General features: G+C 39.0%; 1 protein-coding gene across 1 annotated transcript in view; it reads right to left on the bottom strand.

Annotated features, from left to right (window-relative positions):
• Nucleotides 1-871: 871 nt before the first annotated feature.
• Nucleotides 872-14,422, bottom strand: part of PLAAT1 (phospholipase A and acyltransferase 1) — a 14,918-nt gene continuing 1,367 nt past the window's right edge. The window contains exons 3-4 of the mRNA XM_007457593.1: nt 11,053-11,321; nt 872-973 (exon numbers count right to left, since the gene is read on the bottom strand). Coding sequence (XP_007457655.1) covers nt 872-973; nt 11,053-11,321 — 371 coding nt within the window. The remainder of the gene's footprint in view (nt 974-11,052; nt 11,322-14,422) is intronic.

Below are 14,422 nucleotides of genomic sequence, written 5' to 3'. Positions count from 1 at the left end.
ATTCCACTGGAAAGGTATTAAAAAGTAGTGTGTTTCATTCAACACATAATCAGTAAAATGCAAGAGTAAAGTCATGACACTCCTTGACATAGTAAAAGCCTTAAAAAGTAACACAGGATATTGTTTTCTAAATATGGCACCTTAAACCTATATTTAATAATCTCTTGCTAAGGTTAAGAGGGTCAAACTCTTGAAATACTTCAAAATCCAAAGGGAATGATGGAGCTTTGTAGAAGTAACAGCCCACTCCAGCTTCTCACATATTCCTCACAAATGAGTCGCTTCCAGGGAAATCACTGGGTCCGAAACACTGGAGCCGAGAGTTCCTTCTCCCGTTCACCCCCTGCCCCCATCTACACAGGAGCAAGGAGATGGGTGTTCAGCTTCAAATGGATTATTAATCAAAAGTTCTTCAAGCTGCCTAACCAAATGCTGAATTTCCAAAATTCTTTTCTCACCAGAAAAGGAATATGAATTTTGATGTCAACCCCAAAATTTGGGGCTCTTAACATTTTTTTTCAAAATCACATATAAAAGGTTCTTTATCCCTCTGGCAAATACAAAATAGTTACCCTCAGGGGAAAGGAAAACAATATTTATAGAAGATAAATGATGATGTGATATTAAGATCCTCTGCTGGTTCACTCAAAAGGCTACTGCTTCTTACTCAAGCTGCCACAGGAAATCTATGCTAGTAGGGAGAAAAATTTCCATGGCTCAGTGATGAGACAATACCAGTAAACAGTTTATTAAAGAGCCTGCCATCCATCATTGGAATTTGGAACAATAATGATATATTGAAAATAAGTATTCATCCCAAGTTTCTTTTCCTCCTCACAAATTCCTTCAGCTCCAATATCTCTTCAGTAAATTAATAGTATTTTGCTCTTAGTCTTTTTGGAAACAAGCCAAGGAAAGAGAAGGCACCAGCGGCAGCTGCCACAAACCCAATGGTACTTATTGCTCGGTTGGCCTATAAGGAAACAGGAAACAAACAAAAACACATCTTATTCTAAAAGCATCTCAGTGTCCTAAACCCCAGCTTTAGCTTGTTTCCTAAACTGAAGACCCATTTTAATGTACAATGGATGAATTTAAAACCCAATGCAAAATTAAAATTCTGTATGCAGATGAAATAAATTTATAATTATTATAATTATGACAAAGATAGAAATACACGTAGGTAGAGATCCCTCATTTTTTTTTTTTTAAGAAGATGTTGGGGGTAGGATTTTATTAATTATTTTATTTTTGCTGTGTTGGGTCTTCGTTTCTGTGCGAGGGCTTTCTCTAGTTGGGCAACTGGGGGCCACTCTTCATCGCGGTGCGTGGGCCTCTCACTATCACGGCCTCTCTTGTTGCAGAGCACAGGCTCCAGACGCGCAGGCTCAGTAGTTGTGGCTCACGGGCCTAGTTGCTCCGCGGCATGTGGGATCCTCCCAGACCAGGGCTCGAACCCATGTGCCCTGCATTAGCAGGCAGATTCTCAACCACTGCGCCACCAGGGAAGCCCAAGATTCCTCATATTTTTATAGCTTCTGAGAGTTTACAAACTCATTATGCCACAATTCCTAATAATTGTCATAGTACCCCTGGGAGGTAGCATTACTCCTGTTTTGTAAAACTTGAGAAGTTAAAAGTGATTTGTCCGAGGGAGGTCGTACCAACAGGATGTTTAGATATAGTTTAGTCTTGAACCATGTGTTCTCCCCCTGTGAAACCCCTACCCCGTAAACACATACTGGTTTGTTTGATTCTGTATCAAGGTGAATATCCTGTGTGTGTGTGTGTGTGTGTGTGTGTGTGTGTGAATTGGTAGAGGGGTGTAGACATGATAAGAAAGTGGGAGCACTCATTCAAGAAGTCTATTAAAAAGATGACAGCATTTGGATGGACCCGTGTGTGTGTGTGTGTGTGTGTGTGTGTGTGTGTGTGTGTGTGTGTGTGTGTTCCTTGACTTAATGTCTGTTAGGAAAATAATTCAGGGATGTGACTTGAGCTAAATACCTATAGGCTCTTATTTGGTAGATACACTTTCTATTCTGATAAACAAACTTCAAGAGAAGTCAATACTGATGTTAACTATCATGTCAAAAAGTAATTTCTCATGTAGACAAACGAAAATGAACCACTCTCAAGCTCAATTGTCCATAAAGGAGCTCAGACAATTATATCTTCAAGGGTATTAATCATCATCATCATGATGGAACTGATGAATATTCATGGTTTCATGGCACTCAACTAATATCGCCTTCCATCTGCAGTGCAATTTTATGACCCAAAGGTCACATTCAGATACTTCAGAGTCATCAGGTATTCTGAAAACAACAGTTATTCTCTGGGAGTTAAGAATCGGGCTTTCAAATAAAGCAAAACATTTTTCCTAAATTACTCTGGAGACCAGCCCCAATGCTGGAAAGTGTGACCCAGCTCACACTGGAGCATGCCCTTTGTCTAACCCACAGCCCTCCACCACGGAGCCTGCCACCCCTATATGCCACATAATGTTCCCTCCCTAACTGTGGGTTCCCTATGGGAAACAGGCAGCATGGGTTCTAGCCAGGACAGAAGCACAATGGCAAAAGTATTCACTTCATTGCATCATCCTGTGGTCTGTAGGGACGAGGCCTATAATTATAACTCCCTGCTCTGTTACCGTCCCCCCAGTTGCCAAAGAGAATGACACTGGCAAACAACTGAAAAATCCTATTTTAGTTTACAATTCTAATTTAATGTATTTGGTTGGTTGGTTATTTCTTTTATTTGTAATTTTTAATTAGTTGCTACTTAAGTTGCTTCCCAGGAGAGAGTCAGAATTCACTATAGCATAGAGCTACCCACATAGCCCATGGGGAGCAAAAAGGGGCTGGGAGATACAAGATACCAGACAAAATTCCGAAGAGGAGCAGAATCAATAATCAGACAGGGAGTAGGATTATAAACCAAGCCCAAACCTCATGCAATTCCAGGCAGATGCTGAGATTCCAAGGAGGGCTGATACAGGAAAATATGGCAGGCAATGCAAAAACAGGATGGTGCAATTGGTGTCTTTAAACAGAGATATCAAATGGCAGCAGAGAAAATGGCAGGATCCTGTGGGTGGGGTGGCCCCAGCTAGATGCAGTCCTAACTCACTGGGTATATTTCAACCACTAGAAACATTACACGTGAGAGAAATCCCATAAATCTAAGAGAACTGGGGAGGGGACAGACAACTTAATACTAACTCAAAATCCCCTGAGATTGCACAGGCAAGATACAATTATAATAAAGCCACTTCCAGCATGCAGTTTCCCAAATCCCAAACATTTATTTTTTTCAAGTTGCATTCTAAATGGAAAAATCACATGTAATTTGGACAATCCCTTAGAGTTATGTGTAATGGGATCTGACCTGCAAGATTATAAAATCCCAGGATTTTTGTGGTGAAACAGCATGAACAAGAGCTTTTACCTCATGGCTGATTTAGGATTATAAGATCACCAAATCCTATCCTGCACACTTCATCCTTTACAGGGCTTTCGGGGTGGGGGGGCATGGTAAACACCCCATTCTGAGGATCTATATATACATGCCCAGTGAAGTGTTAGCTATAACTGAAGCAGCTGGGTCCGGACATCAGTTTAGCTGGGTCACAGATGACTGTAGGGGTTATCAAAATCCCTTTTCCCCCAAGACTCTAAGGCTGCAGTGCTATGCAAAGAAACACAGTCAGGGTGTACTGTCTGTCAGCTTGTCCAGGCCCATGCAAGGGTGCTGCTATCTTCCACAGAGATAGACACATTTTAATAACTTGTTTAGACCCGAACAGTGAGAAATGTTGATTTTAGGAATTTGTAAAAATAAGGAAAAGACAAGCCACAGTCTGGAAGAAAACATTGGTGAAAGGCATATTTGATAAAAGATTGTTTTCCAAAATATGCTAAGAACTCTTAAAACTCAACAATATGAAAACAAGCAAGCCACCCAATTAAAATTGGGCTAAAGATCTCAAGAGACACATCACTAAATGTGATATGCAGATAGCAAATAATACATGAAAAGATGTCCAACATCATACATATTTAAGGAATTGCAAATTAAAACAATGGAGATACAACCATGTACCTATCAGAATGGCTAACCTCCAAAACGCTGACAGTGCCAAATGCTAAAGATTTGGAGCAACAGGAAGCTCTCGTTCATTGCTGGTGGGAATTCAAAATGGTACAGCCACTTTGGAAGACAGCTGGGCAGTTTCTTACAAAACTAAACATACTCTTACCGTATGATCAAACAATCATAATACTTTGTGTTTATCCAAATGAGTCAAAAATTAACATCCACAAAAAACCTACATGCAAATGTTTCCAGCAGCTTTTTTTTCATAATTACCAAAATTGGGAAGCAGCCAAGATGTCCTTCAGTAGGTGAGTGGAAAAATAAACTGTGGTGCATCCAGACAAGGGAATATTCTTCAGCAATAAAAAGAAATGAGCAACCAAACCATGAAAAGACATGGAAGAATTTTAAGTGCGTATTGCTTAGTATGATTTCAACTATATGACATTCTGGGAAAGACAAACTACAGGGCAGTAAGAAAAAAAAAAAAAATCAGTGGTTGCCAGAGATTTAGAGAAAGAGGGAATGATTAAGCAGAGTATACAGGATGTCATTACACAGTTGTCAAAACTAACAGAATTTACAACATAAAGAGTGAAACCTTATGTTAACTATTTTAGGGGAAGAAAATTGTTTCCTTTACCCATAACAAGTTCTCAGCTGAGGCTCTGTAATAAGAGGAAAGCAAACAGAAGTTTATTAACTTGCATATCTCATATACCATGGGAGAAATTCAGGGAAGAGTAACTCAAAGAGGGAGAACAAACAAAACACAACGTTAGTAAAAGGAAAGGAATCATAAAGATCAGAGCAGAAATAAACAAAGAAAACAATAGCAAAGATCAATAAAACTAAAAGCTGGTTCTTTGAGAAGATAAACAAAATTGTAAACCTTTAGCCAGACTCATCAAGAAAAAGAGGAACAGGACTCAAATCAATAAAATTAGAAATGAAAAAGGAGAAGTTACAACAGACACTGCAGAAGTACAAAGCATCATAAGAGACTACTACAAGCAACACTATGCTAATAAAATGGGCGACCTGGAAGAAATGGACACATTCTTAGAAAGGTATAACCTTCCAAGACTGAACCAGGAAGAAATAGAAAATATGAACAGACCAATCCCAAATAATGAAATTGAAACTGGGAGTGAAAATCTTCCAACAAACAAAAGTCCAGGACCAGATGGCTTCACAGGTGAATTCTATCAAACATTTAGAGAAGAGCTAACACCCATCCTTCTCAAACTTTTCCAAAAAATTGCAGAGGAAGGAACACTCCCAAACTCATTCTACAAGGCCACCATTACCCTGATACCAAAACCAGACAAAGATAATGCAAAAAAGGAAAATTACAGACCAATATCACTGATGAATACAGATGCAAAAATCCCCAACAAAATACTAGCAAACAGAATCCAACAACACATTAAAAGGAGCATACACCATGATCAAGTGGGATTTATCCCAGGGATGCAAGGATTCTTCAATATACCCAAATCAATCAGTGTGATACACCACATTAACAAATTGAAGGAGAAAAACCATATGATCATCTCAATAGATGCAGAAAAAGCTTTCAACAAAATTCAACACCCATTTATGATAAAAACTCTCCAGAAAGTGGGCAGAGAGGGAACCTCCCTCAACATAATAAAGGCCATATATGACAAACCCACAGCAAGCATCATTCTCAATGGTGAAAAACTGAAAGCATTTCCTCTAAGATCAGGAACAAGACAAGGATGTCCACTCTCACCACTATTATTCAACATAGTTTTGGAAGTCCTAGCCATGGCAATCAGAGAAGAAAATAAATAAAAGGAATACAAATTGGAAAAGAAGAAGTAAAATCATCACTGTTTGCAGATGACATGATACTATACATAGAGAATCCTAAAGATGCCACCAGAAAACTACTAAAGCTAATCAATGAATTTGGTAAAGTAGCAGGATACAAAATTAATGCACAGAAATCTCTTGCATTCCTATACACTAACAACAAAAGATCAGAAAAAGAAATTAAGGAAACAATTCCATTCACCATTGCAACAAAAAGAATAAAATAACTAGGAATAAACCTATCTAAGGAGGAAAAAGACCTGTACTCAGAAAACTATAAGACAGTGATGAAAGAAATCAAAGATGACATAAACAGGGGCTTCCCTGGTGGTGCAGTGGTTGAGAATCTGCCTGCTAATGCAGGGGACACGGGTTTGAGCCCTGGTCTGGGAAGATCCCACATGCTGCAGAGCAACTAGGCCCATGAGCCACAACTACTGACCCTGTGTGTCTGGAGCTTGTGCTCTGCAACAAGAGAGGCCGCGACAGTGAGAGGCCTGCAACTGTGATGAAGAGTGGCCCCCGCTCGCCGCAACTAGAGAAAGCCCACGCACAGAAACAAAGACCCAACACAGCCAAAAATAAAAATAAATAAATAAATAAAATTAAAAATTAAAAAAAAAAAGATGACACAGACAGATGGAGAGATATACCATGTTCTTGGATTGGAAGAATCAGTATTGTGAAAATGACTATACTACCCAAAGCAATCTACAGATTCAATGCAATCCCTATCAAATTACCAATGGCATTTTTTACAGAAATGGAACACAAAAAACCCCGAATAGCCAAAGCAATCTTGCAGGAAAAAAACGGAGCTGGAGGAATCAGACTCCCTGACTTCAGCCTACACTACAAAGCTACAGTAATCAAGACAATATGGTACTGGCACAAAAACAGAAGTATAGATCAATGGAACAGGATAGAAAGCCCAGAGATAAACCCATGCACCTATGGTCAACTAATCTATGACAAAGGAGGCAAGGATATGCAATGGAGAAAAGACAGCCTCTTCAATAAGTGGTGCTGGAAAAACTGGACAGCTACATGTAAAAGAATGAAATTAGAACACTCCCTAACACCATACACAAAAATAAACTCAAAATGGATTAAAGACCTAAATGTAAGACCGGACACTATAAAACTCTTACAGGAAAACCTAGGAAGAACACTCTGACATAAATCACAGCAAGATCCTTTTGGACCCACCTCCTAGAGAAATGGAAATAAAAACAAAAATAAACAAATGGGACCTAATGAAACTTCAAAGCTTTTGCACAGCAAAGGAAACCATAAACAAGATGAAAAGACAACCCTCAGAATGGGAGAAAATATTTGCAAACGAATCAACGGACAAAGGATTAATCTCCAAAATATATAAACAGTTCATGCAGATCAATATTAAAAATACAAACAACCCAATCAAAAATGGGCAGAAGATCTAAACAGACATCTCTCCAAAGAAGACATATAGATGGCCAAGAGGCACATGAAAAGCTGCTCAACATTACTGGTTATTAGAGACATGCAAATCAAAACTACAATAAGGGACTTCCCTGGTGGCTCAGTGGTTTAGAGTCCGCCTACCGATGCAGGGGACACGGGTTCGTGCCCCGGTCCGGGAGGATCCCACATGCTGCGGAGTGGCTGGGCCCATGGGCCATGGCCGCTGAGCCTGCACGTCCGGAGCCTGTGCTCCACAATGGGAGAGGCCGCAACAGTGAGAGGCCTGCATACCGGGAAAAAAAAAAAACTACAATGAGGTATCACCTCACACTGGTTAGAATGGGCATCATCAGAAAATCTACAAACAACAAATGCTAGAGAGGGTATGGAGAAAAGGGAACCCTCCTGCACTGTTGGTGGGAATGTAAATTGATACAGCTACTTTGGAGGATGTTACGCAGGTTCCCTAAAAAACTAAAAATAGAATTACCATATGACCCAGCAATCCCACTACTGGGCATAGACCCAGAGAAAACCATAATTCAAAAAGACACATGCACCCCAGTGTTTATTGCAACACTATTTACAATAGCCAGGTCATGGAATCAACCTAAACACCCACTGACAGACAAACGGATAAAGAAGATGTGGTACATATATGCAGTGGAATATTAGCCATAAAAAGGAACGAAACTGGGTCATTTGTAGAGATGTGGATGGACCTAGAGACTGTCATACAGAGTGAAGTAAGTCAGAAAGAGAAAAACAAATATCGTATATAAGCACATATATGTGGAATCTAGAAAAATGGTACAGATTAACTGGTTTGCAATGCAGAAATAGAGACACAGATGTAGAGAACAAACGTATGGACGCCAAGGAGGGAAAGTGGCAGGGCGTGGTGGTGGTGGGATGAATTGGCAGATTGGGACTGACATATATATACTAATATGTATAAAATACATAACTAAGAACCTGCTGCATAAAAATAAATAAATAAAATAAGAAACAAAGAATTCAGGCTTATATAACATCTTCAACAAAGAATAATAAATTTGTAGAGAAATGACAGGACACAGGAAAGTGGTTCACCTTCCAAGGGCAACAGTCTGTGGGAAGGTAAACATACAGGAAAATAATGGTAAACAGAGGCTTGTGAGTAGTTTGTTATGTAGATACCTCTAGTGCCCTCTCTAGGCTGATAAGGGTCTTACATTAACCACTGGTTGTCCCTGATGATTAACTTTTGTTCTTCCTGGTACAGTGGGGAGGAGGAACACCTTTGAAAATTTATGTCCTGCTTTTAGGTAAATAGCGGGAGGGCAGAGAGCTTTTCTTGCATCCGCTTCTACTCAGTTGTCTCTCAATTGCTCAAAATAATCCTTATGCCAAACTGACATATATGGGGGTGGCATATTCTGGTTTCCTTCACTATGGACTCTGGTTGATAAGGATGTACCAATGTTGGTTCATCTTTTGTAACAAATATACCACACTGCTGTAGGATGTTGACAGTGGGGAAGGACACATTTATGTGTGTGGGAGGGGGAGTATGTGGGAACTCTCTATACTTTCAGCTCAATTTTGCTGTGAATTTAAAACTACTCTAAAAAGTAAAGTCCATTAATTTTTTTTTTAAATACAGAAAAGTACAAAGAAGAAAAAGATGGGGCCACAATCCTTCCGCCTTTCTAACCTTTTTATGTATTTATAGTTTTTTAAATTGGGGGAAATACACAGCCATTTCCCAAGGATACTGTTCTATGCTCAAGACCCCTAAGCCTTAAAGGGACCCTGGAAAGCAAATCTAATATTAGTTATTATTAGTACTAACACCATTAATTATTGATAGAAATAAAAATAACAATTCGAGTGCTGTAGTTTGTTAGATCAACAGAATTTTACTGAAGAGTGTCAACAAAGATCTATAAAATTGCTAAAATACTGAAATTAAAAGTAGTCTATGAAAGTACACTTTTTATTGGGATGAATAATATGTAACGGAGTATGCTAAGAGGCTTTAAAAATCTCTAACAATCTATAAAACAACCTCGCTTTATAGATTAGGAAACTGATAAACAATGTGTCCAAAGTCATCCAGCTATGAAGTGGTGAAGATGGGGCTCTAGCTCAGATCAGCAGAATTCCAAAGCTTAGGTGTGTCCTTAAGGCTGTCACTACACCATCTTCATCAGAACCTGCTAAAGAACAGTTCTATTAGTTGTTAAAAAAATGGTTACTTTTTCATGGGTCTTGATCTGGGTATGAAAAGCGGAAAGATGATAGATTATACAAGTGAGAGTCAAAGCAAAAGGCTCTAATTCCTTTTGATTTAGCCACATTAAAAAAAAAAATACTGATTGAGGGCAGTGGACAACTTTGTCTTTAACAAACTTTATTTCTTAGCCATACCACTACTTTTCAATGCAAAGGTGAGCTGAAACTTGTGTGCATGTCCTCTGTGTTTTGGATCAGAAGCAATTTATTGCTACATGTGAATAGAACATTCATTATGGTAATGGACTTCCTAATAAAAATGAATTTCCAATTAAATTACTTCTTAATAAAAACAAATGTATCCTTTCATTATGTTCCATCTCCCATTTTCCCAAGCTTTCGTGAGCAGAATTGTAACTTCATTCCTCAGAATAGACATTTATATAACAGATCCACCATTTAAAGACACTGGAAGCCTTTATATATTCATTTTCTCACACCACTTTAATAAATCTTTAGGTTAAAACATCAGTGATGGAATTGGATTGGTGGGAAGATAGGTAAGGAAAGGGCATGCTTTTAGTGAGGAATCTAACATACTACCGAATAGTGATGGTAAATAACAAAACTATAAGCTACTTCCTCTGGTGGGGGAAGTCCTCCACCAGGGACTTCCCTGGTGGCACAGTGGATAGGACTCCGAGCTCCCAATGCAGGGGGCCTGGGTTCAATCCCTGGTCAGGGAAATAGATCCCACATGCATACTGCAACTAAGAGTTCACATGCCACAACTAAGGAGCCCTGGAGCCACAACTAAGGAGCCTGCCTGCTGCAACTAAGACCCGGTGCAACCAAAAAATAAATAATTTTTTTAAAAGTCAATTAATTCACTGAAAATCCTCCAAAAGCTCAGTGAATCAAAGGATCTCCTCAAAAGCACAACATTTATTTGAAACTAGCATTGCAAGGAAACAGAAGACATCTGCAAAGCCACCAAGCTATGGCATCAGTTAGCCTCTTTCAGCTAATGGAAAAGGATCTCCCTCTTACCATCTATGTTTTCAGCATATGAACTCCCACTCAAAAATGTCAGCATTCTTTTCAGCATATTTTTTTCAGTATATAAAGTTACTGATTTAATTGCTGTATGGTGGGGTAATGGGAAAAAAACTGAAGGACAGAGGGCAATAAGAATGACAGAAAGCTATGGTCTTGACTCTGCTTCAAGTCCCCTCTAACCCAAATTCATGATACGAATGATCTAGTCTCAGTGTGGTCATGAAGTTGCTGCTTGAACTTGGGCAACTCGATTCCCTCCTTTGTCCTTCAGTGTTCTCATATTTTCTTGTTCTTTTCCATTTGTTTGAGGCCTGAAAACTTGATCATAGTCAGTAGCTATTATTTTCCCAATGTAAGAAACTTCCGTTTCTCCTAGAGAAGACTCACCTGCTCTGAAACTCCTTCTCCATAGCGGAGCAAAGTCACAAAATGCTCACAGTTGTTGACAAGTAAGTCATACTCCACCTCCTGTCCAGCAACAAACTCTGACCGCTGCATGACTTCTTCCATGGGGAGTGGTGGGTATGTTTCATCGTATTTATTGTTTATTCTGTATGTGTCATTTCCCACAACATCCTTCAAAAGCTGCATCTTCACCAGGGCCTTTCTGCTGAATACAGACTTGGCGCTTGTAAACGATGCAGAAATGCCATCGTCTGTAAGGAGAATTCTGGTTAGCAAGATATAGCAACCCAGCCCAGTGAACTTCACTGCCATCCTAACTTATCCTCAAACCAGAAACCATTTAAGCTTACTAACAGTAAACCCTCATTCTCTAATTTATCACTAACACTTGTTCAAAACTATATGAGTGAGAATATAAGAAAACTTTTTGAAAATCTGTATCTACCTATCTTTTTGAAAATGTATAGAACAAATTGGGTGTGAAAACTCTATTTTTGAGGAATAAGTTCTCTATCAATCGATTATTATTAGGGATCTTGGCATATGTTTCTAACAAAGTACAGATAAGATCATTGCCCCCTTTTTCTATGACGCAGTCTATTTTTCAGCATTTGAACCCTTCCAAACTAATACCATTGGGCTTAGCAGTAGTGCATTATGATTAGTGCTCTTGTCCTGCATCTAAGCAGCACTCCTTACACCCAGCTCTGTTTTTACACTTGTTCTTTTAATTAGGCTTCACTTTGAAACCTGCAGGGGACCCCAGTCTTCTCAGGGGTCAGTTGGGATCAGGCTGGGGCCCTGCCTTTGTTTTGCTAGTTCCTTTAGCCAAGAAACTAAGTCCTAAAACTAAACCTAATGTAGTAGGCACTGTCCACTCTATGTGGCCCCTAGCTGTGCCCTACCCACCTGTCACAATGCCCCATGCCCTACCACTCCATCTTACTGCCTCTATTAGTAAGCATTGGTCTAGACTGCCTGAAACCTCTGTGTCCTGGTGTGCCGTGGTCAGCACCTGAGGCATCTGATTCCTTAGTGTTCAGCTTTAACACCAGGCCCTAGGCCCTCTCCATCTGCCCAAGACTGCTATGCTTGGCCATTGTTCAAGTAAACCATGAGATGAAGGGTCTCTGTATAACCAGTGTTATGACACTTTTCCTTTCAGTAATGACTAAAAGCAAACTCCGCTTTGTTTCTCTCCTCCAAAATCCTTTTCATTGGAGCAGCATTTCCAGCTAATTATCTTACACATTAAAAGTTCTTACACATTACAAGTTCATAGGACACATATATCCTAGTTAGAATTATTCAATTTTTTTTTGACTAGTTTGATGCAATCAATTTACCGATGAGAAAATCAAAGCTTGGAAAGATAAACTGGCTGGTGGAACATCCCACAAGTAGCTAACAGAAACAGGAATTTATCTTCAGTCTACAGGATCAAAGCTCAGTGCTTGAACCACATTAACATGGAGCTTAAGGTGGGAAAAAAGAAAACAGCACAAAAACTTCATATTATTTTCCAAATGTGAAAACTTCAGAGATAATGTAAAGAATTGCTTAGCGTTAATTATTAGACTCTACAGAATGAATGGCTCTGTATCGCAAATGTCATTTTATTTGCCATTTCCACTTCCAATATTCTAGAACAAGAGGAAAATAGCTCAAAATCTTGTAAAAATCACTTCATTAACAGTTCTCAGAAGCTCTCAAGATAGTAAGACTTAGGCCTATAAACACTTCTTTATAAAGGTATCTTGAGGAAAAATTATTCTAGGCTATTTGTTATTTGCATACATTTTTTCTTAATAATTCGTGCTCATTTCTAAACCTGTAGAAAATACAGAAAAATACAGCATAAACACATAAATAAATATAAACCACCTATTATCCTGCCACTCAGAAATAACTATTATTATTATTTTGATTTATTTGTACTGTCTTTTATTATCACTTGTATATGTGTGTGTATATGTTTGCATTAACATGTATGTGTGTATATATGATTTCTTTGCAAACCAGGTACCATATTACACAATGCACTTTTAATCTGGAATTTTCCAATAGCTATCATACAAGATCATCTTTCATGCAATTAAAGATGTCCAGAAATGATTTTTAGCTGTTAAAGTATTATTGTTTTAGTCTACTGAGCACCCCATCTTACCACTGCTTCTTGCTTTCTGGAAAAGACTCTTTCTAGGCCAGTCATACTATCCTATTCCTGGACACAGTGATGGTTCAGTGATGGACATGGGACCCACACCAGACAATTAGAGTCATTCTTCATGATTTTTCTAACTGCAATGGGCAGGGAGTAACTCTCTCCTGTGGGTCACAAGCCTGTAAGGATGAGAGCCTAAGGATGCTTATGGTCATCAGCTCAGCTTCTTAGACATATCCTGGGATAATGAAGACAATATACAGAAAAAGAATGCAGATGTGGGATGGAGAATTTTGATAGTGTTCAAGCCCCTAGATCTGGGCATCCCTGAGGCCAGCACCATCTCTACTCTTTCTGTAGTTTCCTTCACTGAAGCAATGAATTTGCCGTTTTGTTTAAGTGAATTTGAATTTGATTTATGTTACTTGCAACTAAAAAATTCTTCCAGGGCTTCCCTGGTGGCGCAGTGGTTGAGAGTCCGCCTGCCGATGCAGGGGACACGGGTTCATGCCCCGGTCCGGGAAGATCCCACATGCCGTGGAGCGGCTGGGCCCGTGAGCCATGGCCGCTGAGCCTACGCGTCCGGAGCCTGTGTTCCGCAACATGAGAGGCCACAACAGTGAGAGGCCCATGTACCACAAAAAAAAAAAAAAAAAAAAATTCTGCCAAACACAGATACCTAATATCTTGTGGCTAAATCATAATTCACTTAACCATTCCCTTGCTGGCCATTGATCCATTCTGTTTTTTAAACCATTATAAATGAGACAGAAGTGAACATTCTCATGCGCAAATATTAAATTAGTATCTCTAAAAGTATTTCCCAAGAATAGATTCATAGAGGTAAAATTACAGGGTCAGAGCATATGAACTCCTTTAAGACTCTTAGCACATATTGTTAAATTGTTTTTGGGAACAATTTTATCAACTTATATTTCTGTCAACAGTATCCTTGTGTTCATTTCATTATACCTTTATCAACAGATTATCATTTTTTTTAAATTTCCTAATGTGAGAGGCATAAAATCTGTCATTTTATTTTATAATTCCTAGATGACTGAAAAGCTGAAACCTTTAAAAATGGGTATTGGATTTTTGTATTCTACAGACTGTTCACAATCTTTTACCCATTTGTTTGTTGGGATTTGGGTGTTCGCTGCTGTTCCCTCAGCTTAAGGAACTCTTTCC

Source organism: Lipotes vexillifer, unplaced genomic scaffold (assembly GCF_000442215.2).
Source record: "Lipotes vexillifer unplaced genomic scaffold, Lipotes_vexillifer_v1.1 scaffold425, whole genome shotgun sequence".
Lineage (NCBI taxonomy): Eukaryota > Metazoa > Chordata > Mammalia > Artiodactyla > Lipotidae > Lipotes > Lipotes vexillifer.
Note: the sequence above shows the minus strand (reverse complement) of the source record. Positions and strands in the feature narration are given on the sequence as shown.